This window comes from Rhinatrema bivittatum, chromosome 7 (genome assembly GCF_901001135.1).
Source record: "Rhinatrema bivittatum chromosome 7, aRhiBiv1.1, whole genome shotgun sequence".
In the NCBI taxonomy this organism is placed as follows: Eukaryota; Metazoa; Chordata; class Amphibia; order Gymnophiona; family Rhinatrematidae; genus Rhinatrema; species Rhinatrema bivittatum.
This window is the reverse complement of record NC_042621.1, coordinates 224243006-224268087: the sequence shown is the minus strand read 5'-3', so window position 1 is coordinate 224268087 and position 25082 is coordinate 224243006. Positions and strand designations below refer to the sequence as shown.

The following is a 25082-nucleotide window of genomic DNA, read 5'->3' as shown; positions in this document are numbered from 1 at the left end:
TATTGTTAAGAATGACACAAGGAAAAGATACATATTCGTCTGAACAGAAATTGGCATATAAACAGTAAACCCTCCCACACCAAAACAGCACCAATTTCCAGCACTTAACAGTAACCACCTTACCTAAGAAAAGGCAACACTGAAAATATTACACCAGGCCTTAAGACACCAATACATCTCCTATTAGGAAAACGGACCAAGTCAGGCTGCTATAGAGCCCTACACAGAAACTACACCCCAGCAGAGAACCTCACCTGAATCACATGTGCTGACCCTCACCTAACAAAGAATAAAGAGACCAAAACCCATAACTAGAAGCATGCAGACAAAAACTGAACTGGAAACTGCAACAAGCCAGAGTCTCTGTATGCAGTGCAACAAAGGAAAAAAAGAAACATCACCCATCCTTATAAACAAATCGAGAAATATAAAATCAGTAGCAGTAAAACCATACTAAAAAAAAAAAAAGAACAGATTATTTCAAAACAGCTGATGAATGGAATATCCAATAATTAAAAAACTCATATCAAACATTTCTAGATACCATTAAAATATTTCAAAATAGCAGACACAAAGACCCAGTAATGAAAAATAATAAGGATACAAAAAATGTTTTGCTCTGCATACCTGGGAACATTTGATATCCGGGTGCCCTGAGATTGTTATGAATTAGCAGCAGGAGGGGTGGTTTGCTTGGAACTTTCTCCTCTCTCTCTCTCACACTGGTTCACAATCACTCACATATACTTTTTCTCTCTCACTTATATAGGCTCTTAATTACACATTTACACAAATGCTGTCTATCTTTTCAGGCTTACACACACAGGCTTTCAATCACACATATATATGCTGTCCTTTTCTCTCACACACAGACTCTCATTCACATGCTTGCAAACATGCTCTCTCTCTCTTTCTCATTTACACACAGGCTCTCAATCACATACTCACATGCTCCCTCACCTAAACCAACTCTCAATCACACACATACTCTCTTTCACATGTACAAGCTCTCAATCATTCACATACATGCTATCTCACTCACACACACACAGGATCTCAAACACACATGCTTGCTCATTCACTCACTCTCCCCCCCCCCCTTCCCCCGAGCTAGCGGCAGCAGCAGTCTCCTCCACTTCTAACCCTAAAAGCAGCAGCAACCTACTTCATTTTCAGCCCCTCGTGAAGCAAGGAGTCCCATCGGCCGCGGGGGTTGACGAAGTTCTTCGTTTTTCTCCGAGCCGTGCTGCTCATTTCTCAGGCTGCACCTCTTTTTTCTTCGGGCCAACGCTGCCTGCACTAGCATAGTCTCTTCTTCCCACACACGCACCTGCTGCTCACCACTTCCTCTTCCGGGCCGCGGGGCGGAAAGAAGAGAGCATGCCAGTGCTGCGGATTCCAGCTCTCCTGCCGCGTACTGCCTGGGCTTTCAGCATTTTAAGCCCGGGTGGAGGACCTATCTTGCTCGGGTAGGGGGAGCAGCTGGGTCAGCAGGGGACCGGGAAGTGTGGCGAGACACCTGCGTGTGCTTGGCGACACACCGGTTGAGAACCACTGCTATAGCAGATGCTACTTTCCAAAAACAATTCATGCTGGATTTTAGTGTGCACAAAGAGAACAAAAAAGTGTGCAATTCGGTCCATCACCAATGGTCTAATACACAAAACATACAGATATTTTCACTGGACCCACAGCAGATCTTTTTTTCTACATATTACCCATGTGTAGCAAAAGCCCCTCTAAGTAGCTCTTATGCAAAAGGTAAAAACTGAATCAATGCATAGTCCTCTGATGCAGTCCAACCCTTTAAAACAAGGATTAAAAAACTGTGCATTAGAGGAAGGCATGCTAGCAAGGCAGCTAAACAAGAGAGATGGCTTCTGAAACAATGTAGTATTTTCTGAAAAGAATATAAGGAGGAGTGCACGCCCACTTAAATCCACATTACAAACATTTCATTTCCAGGAATATAAAAATACCAAAGTAAACTGCATCATATATTTCAGCTCAGAAGCTAAAAGCCTGTTTCAAAAGAAATATTCTTTTTGGCTGTGAAATGTAAATATGAACACAAATTCAAAATGAATGCAAATAGGAGTGTGCTGTTTGCCGTTTGATTCTCACTCACACACATGCAAGCTTTATTCAAACTCCGATTTTGCCTGTGACCGTTGCATACAATAATTCTGCACAAAAAATAAAGGCAGAGTATTTTTGTCCAGGTATTTTCCTCCTGCTCCTTTGCGGGTAGATTTTATAAATTTACGCGCGCGCGAACAAAAGTACGCTGGATTTTATAAGATATGCGCGAAGCCGCGCGTATCTTATAAAATCCGGGGTCGGCGCGGGCGCAAGGGGGTGCATATTTGTGCAACCTGCGCGCGCCGAGCCCGCTCTGAAATCGGAGCGGCCTCGGAGGGAACTTTCCTTCTGCCTCCCCTCACCTTCCCTTACCTAAACCCCCCCCCCCGGCCCTATCTAAACCCCCCCCCTACACATTTGTTGGCAGATTTACGCCTGCTGAAACCAGGTGTAAATCTGCGCACGCCAGCAGGCTGCTAGCGCGCCATCACCCGACCCGGGGGCTGGTCCGGAGGCCTCGACCATGCCCCCGGGCCGGCGTCACGCCCCCTACACACCTCCAGCCCCGCCCCGAAATTAGTCCCGCCCACCCAACACGCCCCCTTTGCAAAGCCCCGGGACGAATGCGCGTCCCGGGGCTTGCGCACGCCGCCGAGCCTATGCAAAATAGGCTCGGCACGCGCAGGGGGGGTTTGGGGTAGGTTTTCGGGGGTTACGCGCGTACCCCTTTGAAAATCTACCCCTTGGGCTTCTAACTCAAACGAGAACCAGGACCATGCCCTTCCATATTTAACTGCCCAGGAATTCATTTCTTTTATTTTATGCTTTCACAACTTACACTAATCCAGTCACTGCAGCAACAGTCCACAGATAGGGGGCCTTGCACCAGGGACTAATGGAATCCAGTCACTAGGCTTCACCACTGCACAACAGCTTTGACCTCCCCTATCAACCTCCCCTTTTCCAAGGGCTATGAATGTTGCCTCCATAGCAACCCAACCCCGGCTGACCCAGAGACCGAAAGGCCCAATGCAAAAATCAAACCCTGGTCCTCCACATGGCAGTGCATGGTACTGCTACTGAGCCAGTACCCAAGAGTTTTTCGCCACACGGCTGCATCAGGGAAAACTCCTGCAATAAACAAAATATATTCAATTGTCCATACTCTCTTCACTCTTCAATATATGTTGATATTACCAAATTATCTCACCATTTCATGTTGCGTCACCAACACAAACATTTCCTACGACCTGTCATCTACTGAACTTAAGAATCAAAATAGTGTTTTGGAAAAACCAACACCTTTATATACCCTATAACTTGCCACTAATAGGCTTAAAAATATTTGAATGAATGAACCTACGGTGTACCACATGTGTGTTAAATGACGCCATGCATTCACAAAAAACAATGCCATTCAATTTCGGAATTAAGTGCCATGGGTTCAAGAGTTTCCAGTTTAAAAATCCATTGCTGTTCGGTTGGACAAAGTTCCTGATGTCCAAATGTCAAACAATGTGAAACCACTGGAGCCTCTGTTCTTTTATGTTGCAAACAACTTCGATGCTCTGCAATTTGAGTTCTAAATTGTCGTGCTGTTTTTCTTATGAAAACCTTTTAACATGGCCATTGTTTTATACAAAAACGCCATTTTGATTCTTAAATTCAGCAGTTGACAAGTTGCAGGGAATGTTTGTGTTTGTGATCCAACGTTAAAGGGTGAGATAATTTGGTAATATCAACATACACTGACGCGTGAAGAGAGTACAGACAACTGAATATGTTTTGTTTATTGCAGGAGCTTTCCCTGCTGCAGTCGTGTGGCGAAATGTGATTACGATGGGTTTATTTACATTTTCAGCTCCACAAAAGATGTGTTTGAATACAGCTTTTACAAAATCTTTTCAGATACCGAATTCCATACAAGACTGTTTTTATTCACTTCTTCAATAGTATTATAGTAGCATGAGACACTTCACATGCAAATATATAAAAAAAAAGAAAATAAGAGATAATGAAGAAACGGATAGCACTAGGGGTGCAGATTGAGCACCTTGCTTTATGAAGTCACCTTTTTCATTCAAATATTTTGGTTCACACAATATATTATTCTAATTTAATCTGGTGCAGTTTTTGCATATTGTTACTGTGTTTCCAGATTTCCTCCTAGTGTTTTTAAATTTTTAAAGAAACCAAATCAATATTTTTAGATGACAAACTTTCCCCACTCTTTGCATTCTAGATATATTTACATCTTTTCAGAACTAAAACACTTCCAAATGAAAATGTCAAGATGGGGGCCCCTGAAAGCATAAGCCGCAAGCTGAGCTTTATTCCAACAGAAATACGATGACATCCTGGCATACGCTGCAGGATTTAAACAGAAGCATTGGCTCTCTCAGATTCAGCGACAAGCAGGGGGTTTCAGGTTCAAACAACTTTAGCAGGTTCGATTACAGATTGAATTAACAATTCAAACCTGGTCCAGGTCAGGTTACCTAGTTACAAAATACTTCACCTTTAGAGGCACAAACATAGTTCTAGATTCAAGACTTCATGTGGTCTCATCTTGGTTCTCACAGCTCAGCTCTCTAGCCCTCAAATTTCCGGAACACCCTATGTTATCCCAGCTCTCCTTTACAAGTTCTGAGAACCAATCCAGGTTTGCATGTCTAGGTTTTGAATTGGCAGCAAACTCTTCTGTCTTGCTCACTTTCAATCCTTCAGAGCCGCTTGCTGGCTCCTGCGTGTGGCAAAGTCACTCAAATAAAAAAAAAAGTCATAACACCAGAAAGTATTGTTCCAAGAAAAATGAAGTTTACTGTTGCAAAAATGATAACTGATGACACAATCGTCCTTTTCTAGAATCACAATAAAAAGTGTTAATCTTAGTCACTCACAAAAGCACACCACAAAAACAGCACTAAATAGAACTCATACAATGCCTTTGAAATCCTTTGCCTTCAAGACTTCTATAAAAGCAAAAGCAAGATCCTGTTACTTTTGCAGATTTTGCCTGTGGTACTTACAACACTGCTCCTTGAGTTGTCTCTTCTAACTGACTGAATGCAGCTGCAGTTCTCTTAACCAGCACAAATATACCAGCTTCTCCTTAGTCATAAGAACATAAGAAATTGCCATGCTGGGTCAGACCAAGGGTCCATCAAGCCCAGCATCCTGTTTCCAACAGAGGCCAACCAGGCCCCAAGAACCTGGCAATTACCCAAACACTAAGAAGATCCCATGCTACTGATGCAATTAATAGCAGTGGCTATTCCCCAAGTAAAATTGATTAACAGCCATTAATGGACTTCTCCTCCAAGAACTTATCCAAACCTTTTTTGAACCTAACTGCACTAACCATAACCATATCCTCTGGCAACAAATTCCAGAGCTTTATTGTGCGATGAGTGAAAAAGAATTTTCTCCGATTAGTCTTAAATGTGCTACTTGCTAACTTCATGAAATGCACCCTAGTCCTTCTGTTATCCGAAAGTGTAAATAACCGAGTCACATCTACTCGTTCAAGACCTCTCAAGATCTTTTTTTTTTTTATCAAAATCCTTTTTTTTTTTTTTTTTTATTAGAGAGCAACACAGGTACAAATCCAGAACTCAAACTTAAGAGAATAATGCACAATTGAAAGCAAATATTATCAAGACAACACATTTCAAGAACAATTTCCAAGGATAGCGAGGTCAATTATAACACCACCCCATGGACTCTCCTTTTGTGGTCCCCCTGACCAAGAGAAACAGATTAAACGCCAAGCATAACCCACCACCCAGTCACATCACAAACGTCCACTAACATTCCACACACTCCACATACTGCCCCGCCCCCCCCCCTCCCCTTTGTACCCTGAGATCTTAAGACCTCTATCATAGCCCCTTGTTCTATTCTTCCACTTGGAGAGGGAAGGCAGTCTCCCCTTCTTTTCCAGGAAATAAGCCAGCAGACATGCTGCCTCTCTCATTCCAACTCCTTACTCTACACAGGACCCCTAGGGAATCTGAGCGAGTGCTTTTGTAGTATCAAAAAGGTCCCTCCCAATGGGGATGTCTCATGCAAAATGATTCACACTCCCACACGTTTCCTGAACACACCATCAATAGTAAGGGCCTAGCAGGCCTCGTATACATACACAGACTTAAAACATATTCTCTGTTTCTATGAAAATTAACAGCAAATAATAGCTGCAAGACCCATCCAGTCTGCCTGACCCCAGGCTTTATCCTTACTTCCCTGCTAATCTTCTATATGTAGTCTAGGCTTTATTAAATCCTGATACCATTTTTGTCTCAAACTCCGAGAGACTATTCTATACACATGCCACCATCTCGTTCACGAACAATGTTACTGGCAGCTGTATGATTAGAACAATACTACAAAACATGATGATTCCTTCTCAGCTACCCAACACTGGAGGTTCTGTTTTAAAAACAAGAGCAATGCAGGGCTGTCCAGAGGCTCAGTGAAAGCACCGTGCACTGCCATGCAGAGAAACTTGGGTTCAATTACTGAATCAGATTGGTCAGGGCTGGGGATAAATTGCGTTTTATAAACTAAAATAGGATTTTGCAACTATATAGTCAGAACCACAGTATACAAAGCCATAAAAAGCCTAAAAGTTTGTTTGTCTAGGAAGATTTACATTTATCTTGCTATATTTCTGACGAACACCTACCTCCACCTCCAGTCCCTTGCACATTAGCTCCCCCCGGGTCATTAGGATTGCTAGCAGCACCAGCAGGTGGTTCGTATGACACCACAAGATCTATTGTAGCCTGCATTAAAAGCAAACAGTTACAGTCAGCATTGAGCTTCGAAAACCAGACATTTGACCATTTCTGTGTAATTTTAGGATCAAGGAAGTCTACATTAGCATCTCCTGCTATTTTGACCAGCATGGCACCAACTGGTTACCCATAAATGCCACAGACAACCATTAGAAAGATTACAGGCACAGGGACAACATTTATAAAGTCTATACAAAATGCCTGAGGAAGGGATGGTAGTAGCCATAAAAGCTTGTATCTTTAAATATTTGTAAGCCTTATAAAAAAATAACTCTACCCAACTATTTTGTTGGATATAAATCATATTTGTGGTGAGCTAATCTGACATAGCTTTAATACATTTTCAAAATAATGGATAAATCTTGTTAGAAGTCCCCAAAAATGATCATTTTAATACCTAAATGTAATTTGCTTCCCCATTCTTACAATAAAGGTACCAGAAAAAATTGAGTTGCCAACTTGGTAACACAGGCACCTGTTAAAATGCGATACTCAGATCTTTTCTACATTACTTAAAATCAGCAGAATGTAAGAGAACTACTATATCAAGAAGGACGAGGGTTTTTAGTTTGAAGCATGAGGAATAAAATGTAATGAGAGCGAGGGAATGTCAGAACTAAGAAGGATGAGAGCTCTTTGGACCAGAAGCATGTAGGATAGTTGCAATGAAACATGACTTACAATGTACTGACTACTATTATATTATTTTCCTGTACCATTTGTTATATGTTTTTAATAAGCAGTTTAATTTGTATTGGAACATTTCATTCAATATGTGTCAATTTTGTTTTAAAATTATGAATGTTAATTTTATAAACTATTGTGATCTTGATATGGAATGACTGTATATAAAATGACTAAATGTCTAAATAAATTATGCACTCTTAAGATAGTGAGAAGTACTCAATTTTAACACTATAAAAAAACAAATCAAATGTTCATCATCAGCATGTAATGCAAAGGTTTCCAAGCTGAAATATAAAAAATCAGCAGCCATGCAAAAGGAAGTTTTAATGGAAAGTAAATTAATTTTTTTTTTTTAACTTTTTAACTTTTAAAATTGAGAAATTCTGGTGAAATTTACAACTCAAACTTTATTTTTTCCACTCATTCTTACGAAGAGCATGGAGTGCAGAGTGGCTAATCATTCATGTTGGACTCTGTAAGGACCTGTTGATCCAGTTTTGTCAACTTTTACAAATCTGGTGTTAAGAGATGTGGAGAGATAATTTGACTAGAGAATAAAGAACTACATTGAGGACCTTGAAAAATGATGCCTTCCCGATGATTAAAGCAGCAGACAAGGTTGGTGGGGGTGGTCATCCAGGAACAGGAAATTTACAAACATGAATGTTTACGTCAATTGAGTGATCCCATTTGTTATCAGAAACTACCTGAGGTCCCACTGCAGGACTTAAAAAGACAAAATTTAAATTCTAACCGAAGAGGCATTGGCACAGGGATTCTTGTATTTAAAAAAAACCCAAAACAAAAAATGATTTCCCTGCATACGAGTGTTTTATACACTTCTCAAGGTCCATAAACAATTTGTTAATCCGCCAGGTCATCCAATCACTTCTTCAAATGATTCCTTATTGGAACCTTTATCTCAGTGTATGGATACATTTTTCTAATCCAATAGCTGCATCTAGTCCTTCATATATAAGGGACTCTTCACTTTTTTTTTTTTTTTTTTTAAACAAATGTTACACTCTGGAAAATCCACTTGAAAAGATTCTATGTTGGCAACTTTGGATGTCATGCCGTTGTAATACATCTATTCCCCAAGAAGAGGCTTTAGATGTTATTTTGGAGGATCACCCTAGACCAATGTCTGTACTATCTGAATTTAATTCTTCCTTAGCTCGGTTGGCTCTCACAAGAAATTTATTTTAATTTGATGGACAAATTTATGAGCAAAAATCTGGAACTATGATGCATGAAGCCTTTGCCGTTTCATTAGCCAATTTGTTTATGGTGGAGTTCAAGAATGAGTGAGTATATGCTTCTTCCTTTTTTTGCACCTATAAGGCTATGGAAGTGGTTTATTGATGATATGTTCCTGATCGGACAAGATACTGCAGAAAAATGTTATCAATTTGTGCAGCGGTTAAATGACTGGCACGTTAACATCAAGTTCACAGCTCAATTCGACTCTATAGTGCTGGCATTTTTGGATGTTTGGATTATGAAAACTGTAGATGGGATTTCAACTACCTTGTATATAAAAGTCACTGATAGAAACACAGGTATCCATTTCACAAGTTTTCATCCATATCATTTGCGCAGTAATTTGCCTTTTTCGCAATTCTTACACTGTTGGCAATTGTGCTCTCATGTAATTGAATTTAAAAAAAGACAAGCACAAGTAATGGCAAATTGCTTCATTCAACAGGGTTACCCTGTTAAAATAATTAGAAATGCATACAAATGAGGTCTTTATTTAGATCGAGAAGCACTACTGACCTCCAAGAAGAAAGATGCAAATTTTTGTGAAATCATTTGTCATTGCAATTTTCTATTTTATCAAGGTCTATTGGCTCAATCATTTGGAAACTCCGGGAGGTGTTATCGTTATACCACTGTTTTAGAACAAAGGTAGGTTTTGCATACATGAGGCAGAAATCTTAGGGATTTTCTAGTTTCTCGATGTTCAAGGGGAATTGGGAACAAATGCAGAGCAGTGTTGGACATCAGCTCTGTGACAAGTGTATGTATTGTATTAATATGCTTGACACTAAGATATTTATCAATCCACGTGATAACAGAAATATTTTTTGAAGCATTCTTCCAACTGTGAAAGCTCTTTTGTAGTATATATCTTAATATGCCCATGTAACTTGGTGTATGTGCATAAAAACTACATGCAAACATAAGATACGTTTGGCTGAACATAAGAGCCATTTAGCAAATCAACATTTGGAAGCATCTATAGCTTAACATTATATCCAAAAGGGCCATTCATTTATGGGCATTCAGTGTTATGTATTGGAGAAGGTTCACGCACATATTCAAGGGGAAAATCAAGGACTTCAGCTTTTGCGAGGGGAGCAACAATGGATTTATCGATTGGGCTCTTTATTGCATGATGGCTTAAACATCTCTATTGATTGGCATCATTTCTTTAAATAAGATCATTAGATATTTTGCAAGGCTGTATGTAGAAGAAACATCCTTAATGGTGCCGAACGTATGATTGGAGTCTTCTGATTGGATAAGGAGTAAAGATGATAGAGGTCTTTAAATAGGTCTCTTGTTTTTCAGACTCTTCAAAATAGTCGCAGAAGTGAAAGCAGGCTTTAGTCATTGTTAGTCTTCATTGTGAACAGAAGGCCCTGAAGCAGCATTTGTACTAGTGAACCATGGCCTTGTTGGTGTTTTTTTTTTAAGAGACTTTGAAGAGATAAAGAATGTACTTATTTCAAGGACATTTTGGAAAGTAAATGAAATGTGACAACATTTTAAAATAATGTGAGAATTTTAAAAGGGTATTTTTCTTGTGATGGCAGCTTAAAAGGCTGAACACTAAAAGAAATTAAACGTTAAATATTTTCTGTGGGGGTGCGGTTTTTCCTTTCACATTTCTTAAAATTTTTAAAAGTTAAAAAGTTTCAAAATTTTGGTGGTTAATTTATTATTCTATGTGGCCAAAAAGATATAGATGAGATGAAAAAGAAGACATGAAACAAAAAACTTGTAATTTTTTTTTTAACTAAAAGGAAAAACAGCAAAACATAAGGTGACTGGTATTGGGTGTTATGTTTGGTATACTTTGTGTGGGCACACCTTAAGAGTTTAATTAATAGCAGCGATTTATCTAAGTAAATTAATAACCCTTAAGTTCATCAACTGGACTTGACCATAACATTCTAAAGCAGACAGGGCAATACTTTGCTTTTCATGACTTATGCTAATCACGTTGCCTTCCTTTTCCATTAGTTTACAACTAGTAGCAAAACTCAATAGCTGACCAAGTGATGGCGTTCTGGATTAAACTGTACAGCTGTGCTGCAAGCTCTGGGCTTTCAAGGCTTGGGATATCAGTGTATCTACTGGAAAAAGCTCTTCTTTTTATAGCCTTTCCATTTTCCAAAGGAAGCTTCTAACTACAAAGGCAGCTTGGAAAGTTCAGTTCTGTGTTTCTCTGTTATAAGGCTTGCCAACATGAAGATGGTGCTTTCCCTCCCACAAACCATCTTCAAAATTCAATTTGTTTCTTCAGGCTTTTACTTTTTACTCCTTTTTACAGGCTTTTACTTTTTACTCCTTTAGTAGCGTTAAGTTAAACTAATTATTTCTCTCTTAATGGCCCTGAATTGTACACCCTGTTTATTGCAACTTTTTCTTCTAGTTAAATGGTTTTCCCCCGGTTATGATGTAAACCGGTACAATAAGACTTAGTCTTGAGCATCAGTATATTAAAATAATTTAAATAAATAAATAAATACTTTAGATGCATAGTGCAATTTTTATTAGCTTACATAGGCATATTGCTTCACATTTTGGTAGCAGATGCAATTTGCTCTGGCCTTGCCAAGCCTTCAGTATGTTTTAACTGATTTATTATAGTGTGTTGTAATATGTTTTGTCTGCATAATCTGTTCACCCATGGATTACATATTTCTAATTTGTAATCTGCTTAGAACACATTTTTTTTTAATTCAGTAGAATAGAACTTGGAAATAAATAAACCTTCAGAATATAAAAAAACAAAACAATGCAATGCAGTGTACAGGAGAAGTCACATGATTCAAAACAAAATCTAAAATTTTTATTATTATTGCCCCAACAATTTCCTCCTGCCACTTTGGACTTCCTGCTCAATTGAAGGTGGCCCCTGCTGGGGTGTGCACCATGACCCTTTATTTGCAACCAACCAGAGAGTTTTTGTCCCTATTATAACCCCCTCCAACTCAGCACAGCAATACATGGCTCCCTCCAGCCCCCTGTTAACATGGACCCTAAGCCTGGGCACTCATAAGAACGTGCCATACTGGGTCAGACCAAGGGTCCATCAAGCCCAGCATCCTGTTTCCAACAGTGGCCAATCCAGGCCATATGAACCTGGCAAGTACCCAAAAACTAATTCTATTCCATGTTACCGTTGCTGGTAATAGCAGTGGCTATTTTCTAAGTCAACTTAATTAATAGCAGGTAATAGACTTCTCTAATCCTTTTTTACACACAGCTACACTAACTGCACTAACCACATCCTCTGGCAACAAATTCCAGAGTTTAATTGTGCGTTGAGTGAAAAAGAACTTTCTTCGATTAGTTTTAAATGTGCCACATGCTAACTTCATGGAGTGCCCCCTAGTCTTTCTATTCTCCGAAAGAGTAAATAACCGATTCACATCTACCCGTTCTAGACCTCTCATGATTTTAAACACTTCTATCATATCCCCCCTCAGCCGTCTCCAAGCTGAAAAGTCCTAACCTCTTTAGTCTTTCTTTATAGGGGAGCTGTTCCATTCCCTTTATCATTTTGGTCGCCACTTGGCATTGCTATAGATCGATTGCTGAGAATCTGTTTCCCTCGCCCCCACACAAAGGGCTGTGAATATCATCACCACAGCATCTCCAGTCAGGGGAGCAGAAGCCTGACCATTTCACAGACAACAGGTTTTGCCTTGAAAAGTTTACCTCTATACAGCAAGAATGGTAAAGAAAAAGCAGCAGCTTTAAGGAAACCCTGGTTTATTTTTACATTTTTTCTTGCCATAAGGATTGTTTTATGCTGCAGTACACAGACAGCACTGCACAGCTTCTCCTAGAAATAGTCCAAATCTTTTACATAATGTTCCCTCAACCAGGGACATTTTGGGGGTAAGAAGGGAGCAGAGCAATTGCCTGGGGTCCCAGCCCCACAAGGTGCTGATGATGAGCTAAGCCACTAAGGCTGAGCGCCAGAGTTTCTGGCACTGGCTGGGTCAACTCCTTAGTTTCTATCCTGGGCCCCAGTATGGCCAATACTGGCCTTACCTTCAGCATTTAGAAAGCACTAGAACAGATTATTTATTTACTTACTCCAGTTGGTTGGCCTCGTTCATCCATCAAGGCCAAACTTTTGTAAGGAAGAGATCTGCCCTGGCCACCTGCAAGTTCCTTAAGTGATACTGTAGAGGTGCCGATCAATCTGGGGAAGAAGTAGAAAGTAATAAGTACATGCTAATAAAAGGGCGCTTTTCCTTTAGCATGTTAATTGCAGCCTGCATTTAACTGTGTTCAATAGAAAGAGCGCTCTGCAAAAGTATATTACAATATTCCCAAACTGCCACAGCTTTTGCAGAGTATAAAAAATATAATTACTCTGCAAAGTCTAACTTATAAACCGTGCATTTAAGGGTGTTCATTGGAATTATCTCAGAGGGGACTATACTAGCCTAAGACATGAGTTATACTACCTCTCATACCCTTGCAAAACAGTTCAATGGAATGATTTTCTTCAAAATGACAGAAGGATGAATTACCAGGCAAACAGGACCAGGTATTAAGTGGCCTATATTCCAAATGGTTTATTTGGCTCAGTTTGAAACAGCTGAACAAACCTGGGGGTTTAAATACATTCCCTCCACTGTCCAGATAAGTTTTATTTTGGTAAATCTTTACCCAGCTAAAACTTATCCAGATTAAAAAAAAAAAAAAGATAGGGAGTGCTGAATACCAGTGCTATCCAGCTAAGTTTGAACTGCTAAGTCTGTCCATTCTCAAAGTAGATCTAAAGTTATCCGGGCACGTGTATCTTTATCCTCAACCAGATATATTTAACCTGTTGCTGGTTAAGTGAAGAAAATGAGAGAAAGCAGTCTGTGCCAGCAGGCCCAATCCCCCACCCCACTAGAAAAATTCACACTGATGAGGGAGCATAGTGCTGGAGAAAGCACACCCCCAAAAGATTTTTTTTTTTTAAAGCTACTGGCCTATTGACCTGAGGAGCTGCCCCACCCGGCCTCCCCTACCCAAAATGTGGAGATATATCTGGAATCCTCCTGCCACCCCATCTCCCCCCAAAACTGCCAGGAGTCCGATACAATTAAACTGCTCCCATAGGCATCCAGTGTAACCAATGCTGGGCACCACTAGGAGCATTACAATTGTACTGAGCTCCCAGCAGCCATGGGGGTGTTGGGAAGGGGAAAGACAGACGGTGTAGGGGGAGGGAGGAGAGTATGTGATGGTCTGGAAGCCAGATATTTTCAGAAATCATGTGGGGGAGGTGAGACCGGGGGGGGGGGGGGGCTCCTCAGGCCAATAGGCCAGCAGCCTTTTTTGATCTTTAGGGGGTAGGGTTCAGGCGCACATCATTTAGAGCTTTTGAGAGAGGCAGGGCAGGGGCAAAACTCACAAGGATATTTTGTTTTAATTGGCACCAATCAACCAATTATGGAAATATTCTACAGGGGCTTCAAAAGCTGTGGTACTCAATACTGCAGCTCAGGAAACTATGCAGTATTTGCCCTGGTGGTAAAGTTCTACCTGGTAAAATACCATGGGGGAAAAGGATCCAAAAAAACTAGCTTGTGATGGTAGCCCATATATCTGGGGCCACCATCTTCTAAAAAAGGGATCATAGCAGCCCCCCCCATTTCCCACTACCTCTAGAGATGACCCTCATGACCAAAGGCAAAAATAATCTATGGTACACAGCGAACACCCTGTATCTTTTCCCAACCACCTGGCTTTTAACATCCCCCCCACCCCCCGGCTATACCTGGAGGTCTAGTGGGGCCTGGAGCACCCCCCTACGCTCCAGGCCCAGTGATTTCTGCCTTCAAAATAATGCCAGCTGGCATGATACAAGTTAATACCCCTATCATGTGATGGGATAATCTTGTATTGTGCCAGCCAGGGCCATTTTGAAGGCAAAAATAATCAGGCCTGGAGTCTAGGGGGTGCTCTGGACTCCACTAAACCACCAGGTATACCCAGGAGTGGTGGGTTACAGTGGGCTGGAGGAGTTGAGTAGGAAGGCAAGGTTTTTGCCGCATGCCATTGATTTAGGATTTTTGGACGAGGGCATCCTCTAGAGATGGGGTAGGGGGACAGGCAGGGGTTACACACCTTGTGGGGAGGGAGAGTGATTTTGTGGGCCTAAGGCCCTTTAAAAAAAAAAAAAAAAGTGTCTCGACGTACCAGAAGGAAAATTAGCTACAATTCCTGAGTTGTAGATAACTTTCAGGAAAATAAATGTGGCTTGTAATTTTTGAGAGAAGCCGCACTATTTTATTACCATAAAATTAACTAGTAATGAACTGCTTTTGCATATGCTTTGCAAATACATGTAAAACAGCTCATTACCATAGTTGCGTTATTTGGGGTAAAATACCATGCAGTATTGCTGCATTAGGCACTTACCTCACAGTGAACACTGTTCAGTGTATGGTACACGCCTAACAAGGCTTAGCAGATGAACCTTACGTTTGAATATAGCTAGCTAAGTTATCTGGGTATATCTACCCAGATAACTTGTACTCCCAGCCAGCTGATTAGGTTTGAAAGATAGCTAGATTAACATTACTTGGATAACTTTAGGGGAAAATATTCAGTGGGAGGCTTAACCCACTGAATATCCGTGACAAGTTATCTGGCTAACTTTTTAGCGGGATAACTTGTCCACTAGCCACTTTTCTGAATATTGACCTCTAAAGGTTTTTTTCCTCCCATTTTATGGCTACAAGAAATCTAGTGAATAAAAAGCTTAGTATATAGGGCTCTTAAGAGAGCTAATTAACTGCATAAATAAGACACAGCCCAACTACAATGGGAATTATCAAGAAAAACTGGCATCCTCTTCATTTAACCACAACTGAGAGAAACAGCACCTCAAAGTTACTTTAGCTGAATAAAAATCACAATTATGTCATTTATAGTGATAATACAAGCCACATATGAATTCATAAAATTTGTTACGATTTAATTGCAAAGTATGTTTCAACTATAAAAATATAAGGTCTTCTAATATACCTGTACTATCTTTTTATTTAGATTTAACTCACTCCTTTCCACTAATAGCTTGAAGCAAGTTACATTCATGTACAAATAGGTAGTTCCTTGTCCTCATAGGGCTTGTAATCTGTTTGTACCTAAGGCAATTGAGAAGAAAGTTGACTTGTCCAAAGTCACAAAGAGCATCAGCAAGAAGTGAACCCTGGCTTCCACACTTCCCGCTAGGCTACTCCTCCACTCGTCAAGAGGTGAAGTTTATGCAAAGCTAGGTTTCTAAGGATCTCCAGCTAGCTTAGCTGTAGCTCAGTGACAGAGTCCCTAGTATGGGTTAAAATCCAGAGTCTTGCACACAAGACCCTGAACATAAATGGGCCAGAGAGGAGCTAGATACAATGAATAAGGAAGTAGAAAATAGGATGAATGGTTATTTTGTTTCTGCCTTTATGAAGAAAGAAGCGGGAGGAAGGACACTTAAAGGTATAAATCACAGTATAGTGGTAGAGGATGAGTAGGTGTAAAAAAATGGGACATAGCATTCATCTGGTATACAAAACCAGTTCAACACACAAATACAGTCCAAACCATGCCGGTTCCCTAAAAATTATAAAATGCTACAAAACTGGAAGTGTCACATGAGACAGGAATAAGACGCTTATCAAAACATCCCTCCATGGGGCACTTGAAAATGAGCACGTTCAGCTAATAGCAGAGGATTCTGCTTCACAAAGAGAAAGCACTTCACCTCCTTAAAGTAATCAATTCTGACATTCATTGTGGGGAAATAATGGGTACAGATTTGGGAATGTCATGGAGCCACAGCAGACAAAAATGTACCTTGATTAGTGCCAGCCAACATGGGTTTACCCTAACATCCATGACAATACTGGTATAATTTCAGACAAATTAACTGCAATACATGATACAGACAAAGATTTAAGAATCCAATATGTTTAGATTATTGACCAGGGTAATATCTCAAACAGGAAACAAAAGATAAAACTATGAGATTGGAGGTGCATACTCTCAAATCAATTTTGGAAATGTATTAAAAGTTAATTTGCTTACCGTAAACAGAGTTCTCTGTAGACAACAGGATGAATTAGTAATGACATGTGGGTGATGTTATCTGAAGTCACCAAACAGACCCTAGATACTTTCTGATGCACACAAGTTGAATACTGATCAACCCCAAAGATTGAATAGACTGTGCTACCACTTGGTCCAGAAACCACTTATGGGGGTTGAAACATTCTGCTGAGGTGATCTGCTAAAGTGTTAAATTGCTTGAAGAAATGCTCTGTGACAGAATGCCCACTCCCAAATTCTCCAAGATTCCTGGTAGAAGGGCCAGGGTGCCAGTGGCCCCTGTTTGTTCACATACAGCATGGCTACCTGGTTGTCTGTTTCAATCAGAATTCTCTCTTTCCCTGAATAAGATGAAAGAATACTCTCAACACATGACGAATGGCTCGTAGTTCTAGAAAGTTGAATTGAAACAGATGTTCTATGGCCAATTAAGTTTCCAAAGTCTGAAAGGCACCCATCTGTGTACCACAACCTTTGCTGAATGCATCTATTAACAGTGTCACTTGATGAGGTAACATGCGAAGAGGGGAACTCACCTCTAGGACAAATGGATTTCAACCACCTTCTGGAGTTAATCTGACATGGTGTGACAAGGGTTGATGCAACTGATTCCACTGGAACAGAAGCCTCACTGGAGAACTCTCATGTTCAGATGAGTCATAAGAACCACATTCACTACTGCCATTGCCATGTGTCAGACAATAATCAGAACTACTTAGGCCAGGACTTGATCTCGCTGCAGCAGATTCTAGACCAATGCTCATAAGCAACTCACCCTTTCCAGGGAGTCTATCCAGGCCCTGAGGAACTTGAATCTCTGGGAAGGGATGAGGTTTGATTTGGCAAAATTGACTTTGAAACCTAGTGAATGAAGAAGCTGGATAGTCTTCTGGACAGAGTCCATCACACTCACTTTGGAGGACCCTGTCACCAGCCAATCATTCAGATAAGGGAAAACAAATCCAGCCAACATCAAAGATGGGCCACTGCTACCTCTAGGCATTTCATAAAGACCCTCTGTGATACTGAAAGACTGAAAGGTAGCACCTTGGGTAGAGAGTGTTGATTCAACCATGAATCTGAGGGATTTCCTGGGAGATGGATGGATAGAAACATGTGCCTATGCATTCTTCAGATCCAGAGTACACATTCAATCCCCTGCTTTGATGAAGGGGAAGAGGGTGTGGATGGCATTCATCTTGAACTTTTCCTATTAGCAACCCCTCATTCTATCTTTCTAAATCCAGTATGGGTCTCAATCTCCCCAACTTCTTGGGAATAAGAAATACCTGTAGTACCTGAATGCAAATCTACTTTCAAGTGCCTGAAAAAGCAGAATATAAGTAAATAAATAAGAAAATAGCAGGAATAAAACCCCTTGTTATGTTACTCAGGAAGGACAGGCTCTATTGCCTGCTGACAAAGAAGCGCCTCCACCTTTTGATGAAGCAGATTCAAGTGAGAGTGATCCAGAGTGAAGGTTAAATATGAGTGAAGTGCTGGGACTCAGGAGAAGCACAAATGTTAACCAGATGCCAGTTCTGAAGAACAAACTGTCTCATGATCTTCCTCCACTCATCGAGGAACAGCTGAATCTTCTGGAAGGCCTAGGATCTGGGACCAAGAAGTGAGAAGGCAATAGGGGTGCCTCCAGTATCATGCTTACCTCCACGCTGTTCCTGTATTCTGATTTCACCCATACCTGCACTCAGTTCCAGTGTAACAGTTCACTCTTCTCAGCCGGCACCCAGCTCCAAAGACTCTACCCAGCCTCACCAGATCACCTGCACTCCTGAAGGCGGTGTTCACCACACCAGGCTGCAGTCCCAGCATGCCAAAGCCATCCACTTCCAGATGTAGGGACAGGAGTCTATATCAGTTTATTCTGCTTTGCACAACATTTCTGATACTCAGCGATATTTCATCTGCATTCATTGCCAAACCTTGAATTACTCACATTACCAAGACTGTCTAGTCTGTCAGTTTTCAGATCAGGAATCCTGGGCTTGCAGTAGGTGTGAGAAGAAACATGTTTCAGTATACCAAGAATGCTTGAATTGTAACACTCCTAAGCCAGGATGGTGGAAATGTCCCTGTATCCCTAGCCTACTACCCCCAGACAAAGCCTGGCCCCGTTACACAGCTACCAGACCAGCTATTCGACAAGAAATATCAGCCTGTTTAATTAACCTGTGTTCTGCTCCTAGCCAGGCAAACAATGTAGTTACAATTGGCACTACATTGATAAAAAAAATCTTAGCACACCTTCTCATGGCACCTTGGAGAAAACCTCTCAGAAAAAATTCAAATCTCTGCCAGAAACGCCTGGCACTCACCGGGTCAGTAACGTTCCTGTGTCTTCCGTGCTCTGTCCTCAGACCAAGGCTCTCTAGAGCAGAGAACACTAATTAAGCCAAGTAGAGCTCTGCCTTCACAACTGCAGGTCAGTCACGGCTGACGAGCTGTTTCCCAAGATGTTTCAGACCTGCCTGTGCTTTTACTAATCTGTAATCCCACACATCAGAACCAGGGACCTGTGGTCAGAGGACTGGCAGCTTGTTTCTACCCACTAATTGCTCTGTAGCCAGGTCTATACACTTTTCTCAGTCTAACATGGCCAGTTCAGTCATGGAAAGTCCTACACCTTGTGGCCAGTCAGCAGCAGGCTCCTATATCCAGCCAGTTGAGCTTGCACAAGATGCCTGCAAACCGGCACCACGACCAGCAGGAGGGGCCTGCATTCAGCAACTTCTTCCAGCAGACAGCATTCACTCCTTGCCAGGCCAGCCTACAGGGGGTATTTATTCCCAGCCAGCTGGTCTTGAAAGGGACTTCTGCTCCAGCTGCACCGTGCCATCCCAGGAGGGGCCTGAGTTTGCTGCACCACCCCAGGAAGGGCCTGAGCTTGCCTCTCAGCGGCCTCAGCAGTTCCAAGAGGAGCTCTACCCGGCTTCTCAGCGGCCCCAGCAGTTTCAGCAGGGGCTTAAACCAGTCGCACCACCCCAGAGGAAGTCTAGACAACTTCATCCTGCAAGAAGCACCTGCTTCCAACAAGTCTATTTAACAAAAGAAATCCATCCACGCAAGCCCATAGCATCCACCTTCTGCCAGTACCCCCCTGCAGAGATGGGATGGAGGAGGAGGTCTTAAATTGGGGAGGGGGGTAACATTATGATTCTGGCTGCTGTGCAGCCTCCTCACCACCAGAGGTCTCCCATGAGCACTCTCCCCTATCTGCCCCATATCCAGAACTATTTAACCCCTCTACTCTGTGCTTCGGCATTGAGTTCCTTTGGGCTCCCTGCTTTAGCCATCTGTTCCTTGCCTTGCGCGCCTTCGAGCATCCTGGTTTCCTGCCTTGCCTTGTTCTGTGGCCTACGGGCCTCCTGGTTATTTGCTGATCTTGCTCTGTGGTCTACAGGCATTCTAGTTCTTGCTTGCCTTCTTGTCCCTGAACCCCCTTGTAGCTTTGCTATTACTCTTCTGCTTGTCCCTGCTTCCCCTTGGACTTCTTTGCCTTGCTGCCTTCGGGCATTCTGTGTTTCATGTTCAGTGTAGTCCTTGTCCTGGTTTGTCCAGTCCTGTCATTGTCTGTCTTCCTTCCTCTGGTTCTCCTCCTCCAGCTCAAGCACACCTGCACGCTGTTCCGGTATTCTGATTTCACCCATACCTGCACTCAGTTCCAGTGTAACAGTTCATGCTTACCTGCATTCACATCCACGTGAAACCACATGCTGTTCCAGTGTTTCCTGAAGTTCACCCGTACCACCACGCACCCAGTGCCAGAGATTCCTCTCAGTCTCACCAGATCACTTGCAATTGCTCCCATCCTCCTGTTCTGTGGTCACTCCTGAAGGTGGTGTTCACCACACCAGGCTACAGCCCAAAACCATAACATTATGTTTGCAGGAAACAGGAACTCAGAGGGGGGGGGGGTGAAGTTGGAGTGAATAGCAAAACTAAGAATTAAATTTTTTTCATCATACTTATATTTCTAATTTCGGATCCCTTATTCTGTATTTGGTAAGAGTCTGTGTTCTGCATGTGTGACCAAGGTCAAATATTCTGCTTGTAAGTAGGTTTCTCCAAATGGGTTTGTTTTGTGTTTACCTTGCCAGGAATTAACTTCATTCAGAAGCCAGGGTATGTTATGAGAGATTGAGATCACTCCTATTTACTGCTAATACTCTTTCTGGCACAATGCAAGTATTAAGGAGAACCTGCTTCTGGAGTTCACTGGGTAGAATTTTTATACGCAACATATCAAGGTGCACTTGGAAATTCTTGTTTTATCAGGCTTGTAACATCCAATATAATTGGGATTATTTATGTATCTTTTTCCAGTCATATTTTCTTGGTCTCTGATTACATCTCTTGATACTTAAGGATCTTCACTTTCTCCATATGATCCATTAAATAGTCGTGGATACTGACACCTCACTGGGCAACAATGAAAGTGTTACTGACCTGAAAAGGTCCTACTCTGTAGTATCTTGATGTGCTGAACATGAAAATGACCATGAAAAGTTTTATTAACTCTCGTTTTGAAGATATTTAATATAGTTCACTTTCTATGTTTAGTCATGTAAATGTATCCAGTAAGACTGTAAATAAGCCTAGAATGATGTAATATTGCATTATATTGCATAATACCATCATGCACACATCATCCAGAGTTTATTACATCATTTTCTGATGCAATGCAGTTCTACTGCCATGCTGCTGCTGAGTAAGCTGACGTCAGCAGTGTACTATATGAAGCCCAGTCAGAAAGGGTGAGCATTTGAAATATTCATGCTGGCTGACTACTGCTGGACACTCCGCAGAGATGCTCCCAAACAGGTGTACAAGAGACAAGCAAAGAAATCTAAGACGTAGCCTATGACTTCATTTTTCAAACGGTATTAACCGTAGGTCTCCTACTATTGGCATACAATTCAAGATGTAATTATATTATTGCATATTACAAAAAAACTAGAGCCAATTTTGCATTTTCACAGTCACATTCATGTTTAGCACATGGAAATGTATAAGAATTGACTAATTTCATTTCCGTAACATGACTTTTGTGAAAATTTGTTTTTCACAGTGATATCAGTAATGCTATTCTTGTGCTTTTCTCCTTCACTATAACATCTGGTTTTCTAGCATCGCTCTTCCTGTTTGGAGAGAATAGGAATATTCCAAGAGATCACAACTTCTTCATTCTCTTCTGTTCTATCAGGCTTGTGTTCCCAGTGTTTGGTACACTGTCACAATGTTTACACTGTTTCCAGTGAATAAGCTGTGCCTTTCTATATGCACATCACATCCAGCAACAGGATGTGTAACTGTTTCCAGTTCTGTTCCACAGAACCCGCATTTCTTTATGGGATCTGTGGTAATCCAGCTTGTTCTCTCTCCCACTGAGAGTATTCATGTTTAGGGTCAAGTACAATGTTTGCAGTGTTGCCTTTCACAAAGAATTGCTGCTGTTTGAGTTCAGAGTTAATGCTCTTTTGGTGTGGCAGGTTTCTTATATGGGTTCAGAGTCACCTTTTGCAAAGTTTTTGTTTTATTTCGCAAAGTGTCTGGTAATGGAGGAGTTTGTGTCACTGAAGTGACAATATACACTGAATGTTTTTCCTATGGGGAAATATTCCTGTTCAGCACAGTCAGCCTTTTCAGAAATGACCTTCAACCAATATAGTATGAACTTCTGCTAAGTGATAAATGTAGTTATTTCTTAGTATTTTTGTGTGCAGTCTCTCTCTAAAAATCTCAGATGACACATTCAGCAGACAGGGTGACATGATTTCTGAAACACTTGTGTTATGTGAATATTAAATTATGTGTACAAAGTTTAATATTTAAAAGTATGACGTCCAGTTATCTTATTTTACAGGTTTGTTCCGGGAAGGCCTGTGGTAGGAATGTTGAGTTTAATTATCAAAATCTCAAGGGGAGGTCTATGGGCCTGAAAATTAAGTGGGAGGAGCACAAGGCTGAAAATACTAAGGAAGTAGTTTCCAAATCTGTTCTGGAGACCCTCGCCAGTCAGGTTTTCAAGATACTGCAATGAATGTTTGTGTGGGAGAAGGGTCTAGGGCAATAGGAAGAGTTTTGCATGCTTAGCTTGGGGAAGTAATGGATAAAGTGAGCATATTCGTGGGGTGGGATTGGGGTGGGGGGGGAAGCAGAGAAGGCCTGATTCAGCACTGGCACCTGGAACATTTGGGGAGAGGGAGTACTGCCCCTTCGTGTCCCCCAAACTACTGTATCAGGGCCAGTGGGTGCGTGATGGCTCACAGGCCTCGTGCCGATTTTGTTTTAGATTTTTGCACTTATTGTTGCAGCTGAATAAAGATCTATGGCACTGGAGTCCAAGGAGCATAGAAATGGATGAGAGAGAAATGAATGGAGAGAGGGGAGGGGAGGGGGGCTGCTGCTGCTAGGCAGGGGGTGAAGGAGGAAGTCAAAGAAGGAAATGCTGCTGGGCATGAGGTTGAGATACAGAGCAGGAGAGGGGGCTACAAGTACTGGGTAGAGAGTTGTGAGAAAGGGCTGCAGGGGAGAAGGGGTTTCTGTTGCTGAGCAGGAGGTTGGAAGGGAGAGGCTGCTGGGCAGGGGGTGGAGAGAGGAGGAAGATGCTAGGCAAGGGCTGGGTGATAGAGATGAGGGAAGGTGTTGGAGAAGGAATATAGGGGGAGAAAGAGGAGTATGCAGGGCAAGGACTGGGTGAGGGAGAGAAAGCAAAATGCCAGTTAAGGAGTGGATGGGGTGAAAGGGGTATGCCAGAAAGGTAGTGGGGGAGAAAAAGGGGGAGTCAGGGCAAGCAGTGGTGGGGAAGCAGAGAGAGAGGGGGATACAGGCGAAGTAGAGGGATACAAGGCAGGACATGGAATGGGAGAGAGATAGGGGGCTGAACAGTACAGTGGAGGGGGAAGAGAAAGATGCTGGCAAGGAGTGGGGGGAAGAGAGATACAGGGATGAGAGAAGGCGTGCTTAGCTGGAGCCATCACCACCAGAGGGACAGCTGTGCCTTTGCTGCCAAAAAAGCGGCACTGTGCTGGAGTAGCCACTAGTAATCAAGGTGAGGGTGAGGCAGGGGTGGTGTAATTCTGAGTATCTGCCCTGGGCTCAGAAGAAGCTGGACCCAGCACTGCCGAAAAGAGCTGTTTGGGGAGCTGCAGAGAGGTGAAAAGAAGAGAGATCTAAAGTAGGTCTTAGGACAGAAAAAGATTTAGAGAGAGAGAGAGGTTAACATGCTTGCAGTAGCTCAGACCAAAAAAAAAAAAGGACTGTGGGGCTCAGGAAGCATCGCATGCCTGGGAACTCCCATGCATGCTCAGTAGCAAAACTTTACTGAGCTAGCACGATGGGTCCCTTTCACTCCATCAGATGACATCGCCCATGTCTCATGGCTAATTCAACCCTGCTTGTCAATGGAGAAAACCATTTGGATGAAAACTGTATTTGAATACAAATGTTCTAATCTCTTCTTTATTATTACTTCCAGTTTCCTGAACTGTAGTAACTAATTTTTAGTACATGAAATAGTGAGTTACTAATACTGATAAATGCTTATGCATTTTATTTTATACAATGTAATTATGACATTTTAATAAAATATACAGAACATTTGGATTTGTAGTTTTATGGCCTGATATAATATATAAACAGATGCAGAGGGGGTTACTTACTACAAGTTTTCTCCATTTTGTGTCTATGGGAAAAGTGCTCAGTACATAGGGGCCAGTTTTTCCTAAAAAGACTTAATTAACTAAAGGAGCCATTCAACTGCGTGCTTGTGGATTTTATCAGTTTTCATGTGCAGGTAGTGTCTGGCTCATTTCAGGAACAAAAAGTAAAAAGGTTTGCACTTCTCGCCAACATATAACAAAAAGACTTACCGGTATGTAAGTATTCTTGGATAAAGTTGAAATATCAAATTTTATATATAGATAGATATATCTCTATCTATCTATATCTATCGAGAGAGAGATATTTTACATATATATATATATATATATATATATATATATACACACATACACACACACACACACATACATATATACACACAGCAATAAAACATTCACTATCAGGAAAGGATCCGATAATTAAGAAGTTTGCAAAACAGACGTTACAAGGTACAGTAAGTGTTGCAGGATCCAATGCATGCCTTCC

The 25082-nt window shown here is 41.5% G+C and overlaps 1 protein-coding gene across 1 annotated transcript in view; it reads right to left on the bottom strand.

Moving 5' to 3' along the window:
• Positions 1-25082, bottom strand: part of MYOF (myoferlin) — a 386224-nt gene that overhangs the window by 281263 nt on the left and 79879 nt on the right. The window contains 2 exon segments of the mRNA XM_029609901.1: positions 6770-6869; positions 12909-13017. Of these exon segments, the coding sequence (XP_029465761.1) occupies positions 6770-6869; positions 12909-13017 (209 nt within the window).